Source organism: Typopeltis vanoorti, chromosome 20, assembly GCF_054136105.1.
Source record: "Typopeltis vanoorti isolate ZY-2024b chromosome 20, IOZ_Tvanoo_1.0, whole genome shotgun sequence".
Classification (NCBI taxonomy): domain Eukaryota; kingdom Metazoa; phylum Arthropoda; class Arachnida; order Uropygi; family Thelyphonidae; genus Typopeltis; species Typopeltis vanoorti.
The window spans coordinates 109,165,692-109,180,256 of record NC_143568.1 but is presented as its reverse complement, the minus strand read 5'-3'; the positions used below and the strand labels follow the sequence as shown (position 1 = coordinate 109,180,256).

At 35.2% G+C, this 14,565-nt stretch overlaps 1 protein-coding gene across 1 annotated transcript in view; it reads left to right on the top strand.

Annotated features, from left to right (window-relative positions):
• LOC150095783 (mediator of RNA polymerase II transcription subunit 13-like) overlaps positions 1-14,565 on the top strand; it is a 237,279-nt gene that overhangs the window by 21,403 nt on the left and 201,311 nt on the right. The window contains exon 2 of the mRNA XM_090409956.1: positions 6,261-6,528. Coding sequence (XP_090266082.1) covers positions 6,261-6,528 — 268 coding nt within the window. The remainder of the gene's footprint in view (positions 1-6,260; positions 6,529-14,565) is intronic.

Genomic DNA, 14,565 nt, shown 5'->3' with positions numbered 1-14,565 from the left:
GGAATCCTGTAAACTCTTGGAACAGAGAGGAGGGAGCAGATGAGGTTTGTAAGCAGTACAGAGATTTTGTGATATCTTTTTGTGTGTGTGTGTGTACTTATGCAACTTTGAGATTGTATCCCTGATAATGTCTGTGACAGATGAAATATAGGATCTAATAAACTTATATTTTATTGTTCTTCTTTGTATTTATTCCATTAAACCTTAGTAGTGGCATCCTGGGCCATAGGTTATGGAACTGAGGTAGTATTCAGTGAACTGTTAATGGGATGGCTGTTAAGTCACATATGTTGTAAGTCGAGGAATGACTATATTTTATGTAGTTTTATTAATTCTCAAAAGTTAACTTTTTTTTCAAGTTGGCATGAATGATATACATTTCATTCAGAAACAAATTTTATAATATATAAATCTTGGTACAAATCTTGGATATCATTAAAAAACACACATATTAACCACAGTAATGACTATTTAATTCGTAAATATTTCATCCCAAGTATCTTGTGACATCATCAGTACAGTAGTTCATACAATACTAATTTACGAATTAAATAGTCATTACTGTGGTTAATACACGTGTTTTTTAATGATGAATTCACCACAGGTTTTGTTATATAAAAATGGTTTAGATATAACCTTTCATGGATAGGAGGCACATTAAAAAAAATTATGCAGTTATTGCACATGTTCCTAAATGATTGCTTATCCTATGGTGTAATAAACTTTACACCATAGGATAACCAGTTGTAAAGCAGAAAATAGTTACCAATAAATGAACAATACCTAACATTACATTTGAATGTAATATTTACAAGTGAAGTGTTGTTTGTATGTAGTCATCCTTATATTGATATCAAGGAACAAACTGTAGCAGTTACTTAAAAAAAAAAAAAAATTTTTAAAAAGGCCTATGTTAAGAAAATAGTTATTATTATTATCTGAGACCTCCCAGTAGTCAAAGACTCATCGAGAGAGAGAGAGAGAGAGACTATAAATTACCCAGACCACTTGTCATACCTTTCCTCAAATTCATTCACATTAGATGCACTCACTGCTCTGCAAAAGAAAAACGTAGCTCTACCTCTTTCTTGACTGTGAACAAACTTAACTTCCATGGATGCCCCCCATTTTCTTTATCCACCTTCCATATAATAAAAAATTTCATCAGACAAGCACCCATTCAAAAGTTTATAGACCTCTCTCCTGTTGACAAGAGTGTGTAATCTACATACTTGCAATCTGTCCTCATAATCTAAATCCCATAATCCGAATATAATCTTTGTAACTTCCTTGCACCCTTTCTGCAGTTTCTTTATCCCCTTGGAACCCAGGAGACCAAATCTGCACAATAATCCAAGTGTGTGGTCTTACCAAGGCCTTATAAAGAGGCAAAATGACTTCCTTATCAAGGTTTGCTTCAACATTGCAATTATCCTCTGAGTTGTGTTTGCAACTTTTGCTATGTGATCTTTGGACTTCAGATTCCTATCCACAATTGTGCCAAGATCCCTAGCCTCATCAGTTTCTTGTAGCATAACCCCGGTAATATAATACATGGCTGAAATCTCATCATGCTAAAGTGCATAACTTTACACTCCCTAACATTAAACTGATAGCTGCTTTCTTTTGCCCAAATTTCTAGCCTATTCAAATCATGTTGTAAGTGCTGGATATTAGTAGCATCCCTGATTGCCTTGCCAATCTTTGCATCATTGCCAAACAATTGCACATCTCCTGTTAGACTCTTCCTAATATATTGAATGATCAACAATGGCCCAAGGACTGAATCCTGAAGTACACTACTGGTCACTTTAAATCTAGCAGATTCACATCCACAGATCCAAGTCAAGAGTTTATATTCTAATCCCATATTCTCCAGTTTATGCAACAGCCTTTCATGTGGTATCCTATCAAATGCCTTAGCAAAATCCAACATTATCATAATGTGTCGTTCCCTTTATCCAACTCATCCATAACATTGTTATAAAATATGAGCAAATTACTAAAACATGACCTCTCTTTAATAAACCCATGCTGCTCCTTGCAGAGTATAGATTGTATGTCTATCCATTTTTTCAAGTTCTTACCAAACTTCTCTAAAATCTTCACTACCACCACAACCAGAGATACTGATGATGAGTGGTGGTAGTGAAGTTTCATCAGACGTTTGAAATTTTACTGTGTAGACCTTCATAGACAGTGATTTCTGGTTGCCAGACTTATTCAATCCACTTACTACTGCTGCTGCTGTGTAATAGAACATCTGATATGAATGATTTGTATTTAATCATAAACACCATTTTCTGCCATTTGCAATATTTTCATTTTCAAGACTTGCAGTTTGGCAGTGCCATGAAAATTGGAAATTCTAAATTACAACTTGTATGGCTAAAACTTTGGAACCATTTCTGAAATTAGATATTTATGTTCTAAAGGAAAAACAAAATATACGGAGACAAAATTAGTAATTATCATTAATCATCACCGATCAGTTTGAAGTTGGAGAGCAAAATGGATACAGATTTAAACATTTAGCCTAAGAGAGATAAATGAGAAGAGGAGGTTCAGTACTCCAGTTTATGCAACAGCCTTTCATGTGGTATCCTATCAAATGCCTTAGCAAAATCCAACATTATCATAATGTGTCGTTCCCTTTATCCAACTCATCCATAACATTGTTATAAAATATGAGCAAATTACTAAAACATGACCTCTCTTTAATAAACCCATGCTGCTCCTTGCAGAGTATAGCTTGTATGTCTATCCATTTATGCAAGTTCTTACCAAACTTCTCTAAAATCTTCACTACAACCAGAGTACTGCCATATGCTCTATGACAGTGGTGTTCAACCTTTTTTACTACGCGAGCTACCTTTCTATAAAAAGTTATTCGGTGTCTACTCTCGTATATAGAACACGTTCTCCCAACTTGATATCTGATTACGCACAAATAAACAACTAAAAAAAATACACAAATAAAAACTTTATTTGTGTATTTAAAAATTTATTTATCACTTTTAATTATTTTAATACAACAAAAAAAAAATATATATATATATATATTGGAATAAAATATTTATTTCTCTATTTTGGAAAACCAAAGTTAGAAAAAAACAACAGATTGATTACAAACTCACAAGTTGCAGGAAATGCTGGTTGATTAAAAAAAAAAAAAAAAAGTTAATGTGAAATTTGGCATTGTTTTCACCTCGCAATATTTTCATAGTCAAGTTGATATGAAGAAGTGGCCAATCACAGACAATCATCCAAATGATCATTTGTAATTTGGTTTCTTATTTGATTTTTTATGAGGTTCATATTTGAAAAAGCGGATTCTGACAAGTATGTCGATCCGAAACACGACAGAATTTTTGCGCAATATCAGTTAATATTGGGAATTTTTCATGTGCATACTTCCAAATGACTTCATTGTTTATTGATTTTAAATGTAAACTATTCTGAATGTTTATTATCTCAAGTTCTACTTCATCTTGGTTTATATCAAACAGCCCACTAATTTTATTTGAAATTTCTACGATGATTAAGTTTTCTTGAAATGGATTATTGATAAAAGATACACTCATTTCAGTTTTATTAAAATCTTTAAATCTTGAATTTATTTCTTCCTCAACTAATTCTATTTCACGAATAAATTCTTTTAAATCATAGCGAAGCATTTCTTGATTTTGTTCAAAAAAATTTACTAAATATGGGAGATGTCTAAATTCGCGGTCATTTATATTTTTCTTTAATAAAAGTAAGTATTGTTGGAAAGTTTTTATTGAACTTAACATGTCAATTAAATTTTTATCTGTACCTTGTAACTCTAAATTTAAATTGCTTAATTTCATACAGAAATCTACTAAAAATGATAAGTGTAACAACCATCTTTTATCACTCAATTGTGGATAAATATCTTCTTTTTCATCAAGAAAATTTTTTATATCGTTAATTAAATTTACAACAGTAGTTCCCTATCATCATCTGCCTGTAATTTAAATAACTTCTGTTGCAGGGCTTTTCCTCGAACAGAATTTACAATTTTAAATGTAATATCCAAAACATCTTTTGTGTTTAATCTTTTACTACGTACTTGTTGGGGAATAATACAGTGGTATGTTAAAAAATCTGGATATTTGTCATCGTTTTTACATAATGAATTGAAGCCTGATTTATTACCTTTCATTGCAGGAGCACCATCAGTAGTAATAGACGCAAGTTTAAAAAGCAGAAGTTTGTGTTATTTCACAAATTCATCAAATGCCAAAAAAATGTCTTCTCCCCTAGTCCTTCCCAATAATGGTATAATTTTCAAAAGTTCTTCTTTACTTGAATAATCTTGAAATACATGCAAATAAATACCATTAACTGGGCAATATCAGTGAAGTCGTTTGATTCATCAAATTGTAATGAAAACGCAACACACTGCTGAATGTCTGACATTAACCTGGCCTGGAAACTTTTCTCCAACAATTGTAACTCTTCCTTTCGGCAATTTGAAACCTTGTCTGCGGCCTAGAAGTAGTCTCTCTCTAGCGACATCTCGAACCAAGAAGCTCATTTCTGGAAGCGGGAAACTCCTCTCTCAAGCAACATGGATCCGGGCAGTCTCTCTGGCGGCACTCTGGACTGGACGGCCTCCTCTCTGACAGCAATTCTGGAACCGGGACCCCTTCTGCTTGCTTCAGTCCTTTTTTATTAGGCCTCCTCTGAGACCTCGCATGAAGTTTGGCAACCCCCAAAGAATCGGTATGAGTCTTTCATCTTAAGTTTCAAGTTCGGCATGCCTTTTGCTCTCCTCTGCTTTCTTTTGATTGTAAGTTGCCAGCCATCGGAAAGTTGTTTGAACTTTTTCTGACTGACTTCGGAGATGTTTACACTTAGAGCCTGCAAGCCTTTCTCATACATGCAAGTTTCAATAACAATCTTTCTAATGCCGCCATGTACAGCTTCGGCGACAAAAACATTGCCTTTGTTTTTAACACTCTAACATAATTTTATTACAGTATATACAGTTAGCTTCAAAAGAGTTATTTACAAAAACATCTAATACAAACTATACCGAGACAAACAAAGTTTATTTTTTTACAATATTCACATGGGACTTAACCTAAGTAAAAAATCGATGTAATGTGCTTTGGAATATTTAATATTTAAGCTACAATCGAATTTTTACACTTTGCTTATAATCGTATTCACTCGGCTCTCTGTTTGACTTCCACTGATCCAAATTAATTCATTTACCCGGACTTATAAGAAAATTACTGATTTCACAATTTTAACGAAAAATAAATAAACAATACCAATACACTTAAAGCGAATTCATAATAATGATAAATAAAATATTATGTTTTCAGTTTTAATTTAATTTGTAAGTAAGGAGGAATACACAAGAGATTGACCAAAAATCCGTCCGCGATCGATGGGTTGAACACCCCTGCCATATGACCACCGTGCTGCATACTTTCCCAGACAGCATTCCAGAATAAAGAATGCACTGTGGTTGTGTCAGTATATTCACCTGCTGCAAGAAATTGGCTTGAGGAACACATGTAAGATATAGCTGTTCTTGAATACGATGTTCTGGAACACCTATGAATGTGCCTCTGGGAGGCTTTGGATACAGAACCATATCAACATCATTAAACATACATGTAGTGGAACCACTGCTATGGCAAATACACCTTTATCCTTGTGAAAGGCAGCTCAACATGATATTAAGTTGGTGGTTATAATTCGATGTTTAGAAAACTTATCCAGACAGGGCTAATTTAGTCTATCTTAAAAGGCAGCACTTCTCCCCCCCTCCCCATCTTCATAGAATAGGTAAAGTGGCTTTAGAATACGTTTCCAGGAAAGTACACAACATAAGTCAGTGCATCCTCAGTTGGCAAGTTGCTAAAAATGATTTCTTCATGGGATTGCCTCTGCTAGCAAGAGAGTTGGATCAGAACAGAAGGGTGGGATGATGTCGCATAAACATCTGTAAAAAAAAAAAAAGTAATTTGAGAAATAGCTGTGTTCATTGCTAATATTATGAAGTTTTTAGAATTTAATGTCTTTTATTACATGTCGTGTTCACTTCATTTTAGCAAAATAAAGAAAAGAGTGGACATAATGCATCTCCAAATCTTTGTACAATAAGATTTTTTTTCCTTTATGCATTTGTACATTAAATATAGTATGTTTAGTACTTATATTCATATGCAGCAGTAATTTAAATGTTTTGTTTCATTCAGTTATTGGGCATTATCTTTTAGGCAGATCTTTATGGAATCAAATGGCGGAGGTTATCAGTAGGAAGCACATTTTGTGTAGATCCTCTTGACGATCCAGTTCTGTCATCATTTAGCAAGTGCCTGGCAGCAGATCTCCTTTGTGTGTGGAGGCATGTTGCATCACGAAATGGATCAGAACATCATCATGGCTCTTTACAGGACAATCATCTGGTATGTAATAAAGAACTGTGGTTATTTTGGTATGGAGAGGAGCCTGATCTTACTGGATTGGTTAGTCAAGAGCTAACAGGTGAGAATAAATTTTACATTGCCTTATAAGTAACTGTTAAACAGGAATATTGAGGGAGAGAAATAACTAATGAATGTCTCAGCTGATAAAATAATTTTTAGACACATCTCACTCATTGTCATTCATTATATTTCCTACAGTAGTTGAAAATTATTATAAAATTTTTTTGGGGGGGAAGAAACAATAAATAATTAGACTTCATTTCAGTCATGTTCAATGGCATGCTCAGATTTATATGTACAGAATCTGCATAGGTTGCTCTTTCGACATGTATACTTTCTGAAGAGACCTTGCCACAGTATACTAGAAAAATAAAATATATAATCTTGCTATGGTTTCTTTGTGTGTGTTTGTGTTGTTTGAAATTACATTCAGGTCTTTAAGGGCAGTATATTTTGTGTGCTCTTGCCAGTTTGCTTTCGTTGCCGAAGGAAAAAACCAAAGGGTACCATCAATACTGACTGAGTACAGAAACCTATCAAGGAGTGGGGGATAAGAGCAAACTGAGCTTGCTTTTAAAAAGATTGTCCACAATCTCTTTAAAGTGTAAGCAAACAAAGTTTGCACCTGAAGTATTTTCAGGACAGGGCAACTTGTATATAGAAGCTCGTATATAGACTTCACATCAAGTTTTGCATGATGTGAAGTCTATATACGAGCATTTTGAGAAGGGAGGTCTCCAAAAGCTCAGGCAATCCCCTAAATCACTCTAAACTGAGCAAGTGCGAGCAATCACACCTTATTATTAAAATATTCTGGATTAGAGATAGTTGTTGGAAGTTTTTCCACTTTGTTATACTATAAATTAAATTGACAAAATTATATAATTTTGTCAACTTTTTGAAATGGTTACTACCGCTGATTTGGATAAGATTTTTTTTTTTTTTTTTTGAGACATATAGATATAAACATGAAACAACAAAGTCACCAGTTTTTATATGGTGATTCTGAAACTTGCTCTTGAGATGGCCATGTGATGTGAAATCACCTAGAATTGATGCAATTTAATCTAGTACAACAATTTTTTGAAGGACATATGCATCTGTAAGGTTTGGTCAGCTGCAGGGAAGATGTTTGTCGTATTTGTGAGTCTGTGACAGTCCATTATGTTAGACAGTCATGAATTTTATAATTCACAATCTTTGGTAGAAGAAATTGAACTTCAAGCAAATATCATTAAAGAACTATCATTTGCTGACAAGGTGAAATAGACTGCATCTTGTTTTGGATATGACCAATATGAATATGATGAGATGCTTAGGAACTAAGTTGTTTTCAGAAAACAAGGAGAATGATGCATCTGAGGAACCAAACATTCTGTTTTGCAGTGGAAATCATATATATATATATATATATAACTTTCTAAAACTCAGTGTTTTGTCAAAGACAAAATGTTTATTCTTTCCAGAACATCTCTCAGTAGTATTACATACATGAACATACTAGAACAGCAGTTCATGCCCAAGTTAATGGAAAATTTTCTTAGGGCAACTCCATTTCCAGCAGGATGTAGCTATAGAGCTCGCTTAGATAGGATGAGATATAGGATCTCCACCTAGATTGACAGATCAAACTTTTTTTCTTGTAGAAATACTTGAAAGACCAAGTATACCAACCACTGAAGTCAGTCTCTGATTGAGCTTTGCATTTTTTTTTTTTTAATGAAAATATTGTCCACAAAAGGTTCTAAACCTATTGTACGTTAGTACTATACGTGAGAAGATAAGGAATCAAAAATGAAATTTTTTTCTAAGCCAACTCAGTAAAAGGATGATAGCAAACATCCTTTTTTACATGAGATTTGGTTGAATAAATATAAATGGAACAAGAGAGAAATTAGTCAAAATGCTAAACTACTGTAATTTCTCATTGTAAGATTTAATGGAATGGATACAGCACATGATTAAACACTACTTTAATCGATCCTATATTTCATCTCAGTCAATGAGACATTGTCAGGAAAGCAATATTAAAATTGCAAAACCACATACAAATGCACAAAACAATTAAGTGGGGAAAAAATTACACTGCAAGCCTAAAATCTATGAGGGGGGGGTGCTTTCTGTGAGTGCTGTTAGCTAGAATTTTCAACAAAATTGTTGAGTCATTGAGTGAAGGGAATGGCTACACTATGATACTACTGGATTTTGCAAAGGCTTTTGACAGGATACCACATGGAACTGTTATGTGAATTGCAACAAATGGAGATGGATGTGAAACTGGTGATATCGATAAAAGGGTAGCTGATAGACAGATTCCAAAAAGTATAGTATGGAAAAAAATAATAAAATAAAAAACAGTACTGAATGATTACAAATTACAATGATATATGTTATGGAGTAAAGTGCAGTACTTTTTTTTTTTTTTTCACTGTACCGTAGTATGTAGAAGAGCAGAATCCAGGAGAAGAGAGGTAACTAATGGTATGTCGTAGGGCTCTGTGCTTGGACAACTGCCATTTAATTTGCACATAAATGATTTGGGGAAATAATCGGAAGGGAGATATTCAGTTGTTTGTTGATGATGCAAAGTTGGGCAGGGCAATGGTTAATCGAGGTGAAATAGAAAGCTTCCAGAATAATTTAAATAGGCTGACAGTATGGACAAAAAAACATTATGGGTGCTAATTGAATGTGGAAAAGTGTAAAGTTATGCATTTTGGGATACGAAGATTACAAGCTGTGTACATTGCGGAAACTGTGCTCTAGGGAATTGATGAAGCCAGGGATTTGAGGATAGTAGTCGATAGAGAATTGAAGTTTAGAAGGCATATTGCTAAAGTATCCAGGGCAGCTCGTAGTATTACTTAGTTATCGAAGAACACACTAACAAGTAGATATAAAGGAGTTGTCATTCCTCTTTTTAAAGCCTTCATATGACTGCATCTGGATTATTGTGCTCAAGTCTGTCACCTGGGTTTCCTTGGGATGTGGAAATGAAGCGGTGGGGATGATCCAGACGCAAGTAACCAAGATGAAGAGTAGTCTGTGGAATTCCCCCTATGCGAATAGAGTGAGGGTTTGTGGATTGAAAAGTTGGTTGATAGGCAATAAAGGGGGAGGGGATATGATAGAAACAATCAAGTTACTTAAAGGATTTTATAGGATTGATGTAGGGGAAATGTTTCAGCACTTGATAGGGGGGGGGGAACAGAACAAGAGGTCATCCCTGGAAGTTGGGTAAGAGTGTGGTTAGCAAGGGTGTGAGAATTAGATTTTTCACTTGAAGAGTGGTGAATGAATGGAATGGGCTTGCCTGAGTCAATTGTGAGTGCGTATCGTTTCAAAGAGAAGTACAATAGATATTGTGTTCTTAGTTTGGGTCTACCATAATGAGTCTTAGGACTCCATGGAGGTGCCTGTGCAACAACAACAATAATATATGATAAATCGCAAGAACAAGGTACTTTTTAAATTTCTGGAACAGAGAGAGAAGATAAAAGATTAGAGTTATGGCTATTTTTTCTGATGTGACTCAAGACTGGGGTAAGGTGGTACAACACCAGGACAACTCGTTGCAAAGGTGGAGCAAGATACCAACACTCCTGTCTCAGTATCTCTTATAATGCAAAACACATCTCCTTGCGGATATGTCTAATGTTATGCATTAAGGGAAGGGCCACTACCCAGACTAGTTACGACCTTTATTGAGGTCTCTTCAGTGGGAGCCAGGCCCAAGCTGAGATACCAGGCAGAAGCATTCGCAGGTCATCTCTACCTATAGGAGTTGCCAAATGGTGTGCCACCCTTTTTTAATAAATTACTCTGGATTTAGAGAAAGATGTTGAAAATTTATTTTTCACTTGGTTAGAGTATAATAAATTTTTGCAACGAGTTGCCCTGGTGTTGTACCACCTTACCCCAGTCCTGAAGATACTTTCAGGCGCAAACTTTGTTTGCTCACACTTGGATAAAGGATTAAACTAAATTTATTATACTCTAACCAAGTGAAAGATAAACTTTCAACATCTTTCTCTAAATCCAGAGTAATTTATTAAAAAACGGTGGCACACCATTTGGCAACTCCTACAGGTAGAGATGACCTGTGAATGCTTCTGCCTGGTATCTCAGCTTGGGCCTGGCTCCCACTAAAGAGACCTCAATAAAGGTCGATACTAGTCTGGGTAGTGGCCCTTCCCTTAATGCATAACATTAGACATATCCGCAAGGAGATGTGTTTTGCATTATAGGAGATGCTGAGACAGGAGTGATGGTATCTTGCTCCACCTTTGCAACGAGTTGCCCTGGTGTTGTACCACCTTACCCCAGTCGTGAAGATACTTTCAGGCGCAAACTTTGTTTGCTCACACTTGGATAAAGGATTAAACTAAATTTATTATACTCTAACCAAGTGAAAAATAAACTTTCAACATATTTCTCTAAATCCAGAGTAATTTATTAAAAAAGGGTGGCACACCATTTGGCAACTCCTATAGGTAGAGATGACCTGCGAATGCTTCTGCCTGGTATCTCAGCTTGGGCCTGGCTCCCACTGAAGAGACCTCAATAAAGGTCAAAACTAGTCTGGGTAGTGGCCCTTCCCTTAATGCATAACATTAGACATATCCGCAAGGAAATGTGTTTTGCATTATAGGAGATACTGAGACAGGAGTGTTGGTAGCTTGCTCCACCTTTGCAACGAGTTGCCCTGGTGTTGTACCACCTTACCCCAGTCCTGAAGATACTTTCAGGTGCAAACTTTGTTTGCTCACACTTGGATAAAGGATTAAACTAAATTTATTATACTCTAACCAAGTGAAAAATAAACTTTCAACATATTTCTCTAAATCCAGAGTAATTTATTAAAAAAGGGTGGCACACCATTTGGCAACTCCTATAGGTAGAGATGACCTGCGAATGCTTCTGCCTGGTATCTCAGCTTGGGCCTGGCTCCCACTGAAGAGACCTCAATAAAGGTCAAAACTAGTCTGGGTAGTGGCCCTTCCCTTAATGCATAACATTAGACATATCCGCAAGGAAATGTGTTTTGCATTATAGGAGATACTGAGACAGGAGTGTTGGTAGCTTGCTCCACCTTTTCAACGAGTTGCCCTGGTGTTGTACCACCTTACCCCAGTCCTGAAGATACTTTCAGGCGCAAACTTTGTTTGCTCACACTTGGATAAAGGATTAAACTAAATTTATTATGATGTTACTCAGATATAAAGAACAGTGATAGCATTACTATAGTCTGTGTTGAGGGATGTGAGGAACAACTAATTTCTTGATGTTTTTGGTATTGTAACCATTGGACAAGGTCTAGTGAATAAAGAGAAGTTAAGCTATATAATTTCAGCCTGGATAGAACAGATATTGGAGGTTCTGTTAACAAGGGTTTTGATAACACCATATTATTGAGGGGTGGGAAGTTTGTGTATGTATCTGCCTGTGTGATTGGGTTTTCTGTAAATTGAGAAAGAAAAGATGTCGTAGGGAAGATGTGTGGTTAGATTATCTGGAAAAGGCATGGTTTTTGTTTTCTTTTTCAATAGTGAACTGAATTCCAAAGTGCTGTCTGTTGAGATGCAAAAGAAAGGAGTCTAATGTGTCTGGGCCATGTGGTCAAATAGAGAACACATCATCATTGTATCTTAGCCAGCTAGGCAATTTAAGACTAACAGTATCAAGAGCATGTTTTTCAAAATGCTCCATGCAATAATTGACATGGGGGGGTGCTATAGCTGAGCCCTCAATTTGTTTATAAATGGTATATTTCCAAGTGAAGTAGACAGAATTAATGGTAAAATTAAAAAGATCAGTGATATCAGGAGGGAAAACATTTTAGTAAATTTCAAGTGTTCGAAGGAGGAATATTAGTAAAAAGAGAGGTGATCGCAAAGCTTATCTTGATATTATTATTTCAAACTAAATTTTGGATTAAAGATTTGTAATGAGTGGAATTTTTTTATATAAGCTGATGAAAGACCATTAATTGGGATTAAGGATTTAGCTAACTGTTTGGCTAACTTAAAAGAGGGGGAGTCAGTACCATCTATAATGGGATTGAGAGAATAATTGCGTTTGTGAATTTTTAGCAATCCATACATGGGTTGAAACAATGAAAAATGAAAAGTTGGTCCTTGATGATGATTGTCAGACATACAAAAATGTTCGGGACAAATTTTGAGAAAAGAGCAAAGCTAATAATAATGGCAAATACCTGTTGGATTTCTGCTCAGGACATGGACTGCTGATTACTAACACCATATTCCAACATAAAAATGTGCATAAATTCACATGGACAGAAGAGGCAAGGAATAAGAAAAGTCTCATTGACTATGTTATTGTTGATAGTAATGTTTTCTCTCTGGTGCAGAACAGTAGAGTGTACAGAGAATTTGAAATTGGAAGTGATCACCATTTAGTCTTGAGCAGAATAAAATTGAATTTCATATTCAAAAGGAATACATAAGAAAGTTTTAAAGCAAATAAAAGTTGAGCAGCTCTCAGATGCGAACTGTAGACTAAAATACATAAACATTATTCAAGAAAAAATGAGAGTTTGTGAACAGGAACCAAACCTTGAAGATTCAGTTGCTGAAGAAAACAGTGATTGATTCAACCAGAGAGGCATGGTTAGGTTGTATGCAAGGATAGAAAAATTAGAACTTCATGGTGTACACAGGAAGTTAAAGAGGCACTGAAGGAAAAGAAGAAAGCATATCAAAAGTTCCCGGCAAATAAGTCAACTTGTGCTCTTAGAGAATACTTAAGCACGATTTTTAGTGAAGATGGTAAATTCAGTATGGAAATAGACAACAAAATCAACAATGCTGGTATGGTAGGAAGTCAACTGAATAAATTTATATGGAATAAAGAGAAATTAGTCAAAACACTTAATTAGCTGTATACAAGACAGTGTTGAAACCAATTTTAACTTATTGATCTGAGAGCTGGGTTAGAAATAAAACACTTGACCAAAGACTAGAGACTGCAGATATGAGAGGCTTGAGGAGGTGTGAACAGGTGGCATCAGTTGCAATATCATTAAAAACGAGGATATTCGGAAAGAACTTAACATTGTGAACATCCAGGAAAGTGTGTTAGCAGAGTTATTCTCAGGTGGTATGGTCACTTCAGCAGAATAGGAGAGGAAAGATTAGCAAAACAAGTGTTCTCTGCCAGGTTGGCAGGAAAAAGACCCAGATATAAGTGGATTGATACAGTAAAAAGTGCCTTAAAAAATAGAAATATAAGATCTGACAATGTGGGAGTCTTGTAATTAGGAAAATTGTAGATAGGAAGTTAGTAATGATGTAAATTTTTCATGTAGTACTATCATATCCTGTACATCCATTGAGAGTACATGTCAGGAATATGATGATGATAAATAGCTTAGAACATGGTATCAATGAACTTGCACCCATAGTGGCTAATAACATTCCACCTAAAGAATTATCAGCAATTAGCAGTTATATAGAGCCTCCATAGTTCAGTCAGTATAGGTGAAGCTCTTTGGTTGGAAAGATCGGGTTCTATTCCTGTCCATGGCATGAGGAACATTTATATGGTGGTCTCTTTTAACTAAAGGTGAGTTAGTACGTCTCATACAGAGGTAGAGGGTTTTTCGTCCCTCAGAACAGATGAACCTGCCTGTGAACACACAATATACTTTTTTAAATAACGAAACCTGTGGTGCAATCATAATTAAAAGATACACACGTATTAACCACAGTGAAAATTATTTAATTGTAAATATTTCATCCTAAGTATCTTAAGACATCAGTACAATATTTTAAAACAATAATAGGAATAACATACAGTTAGGGCACATGATTACAATAGAATCTCATTAAACGTGCGTAACGTGTTACGGAAGTTTAAAAAAAAAAAAAAATTATTTAACACAATTTGTATGACAATTTCCCATACTTTAGGAATAGTAAGAACATCATTGTAAGAACGACAAATCTGAAAACAAACCCCAACTCAACATCACCAGAGTTAAAGATAGGTACAATCAACGTAAGAAGCCTGAATGGCAAAGAAATGGAGCTAGCTGAGGAATTAGATAAGTACCAGATCGACATAATAGGGG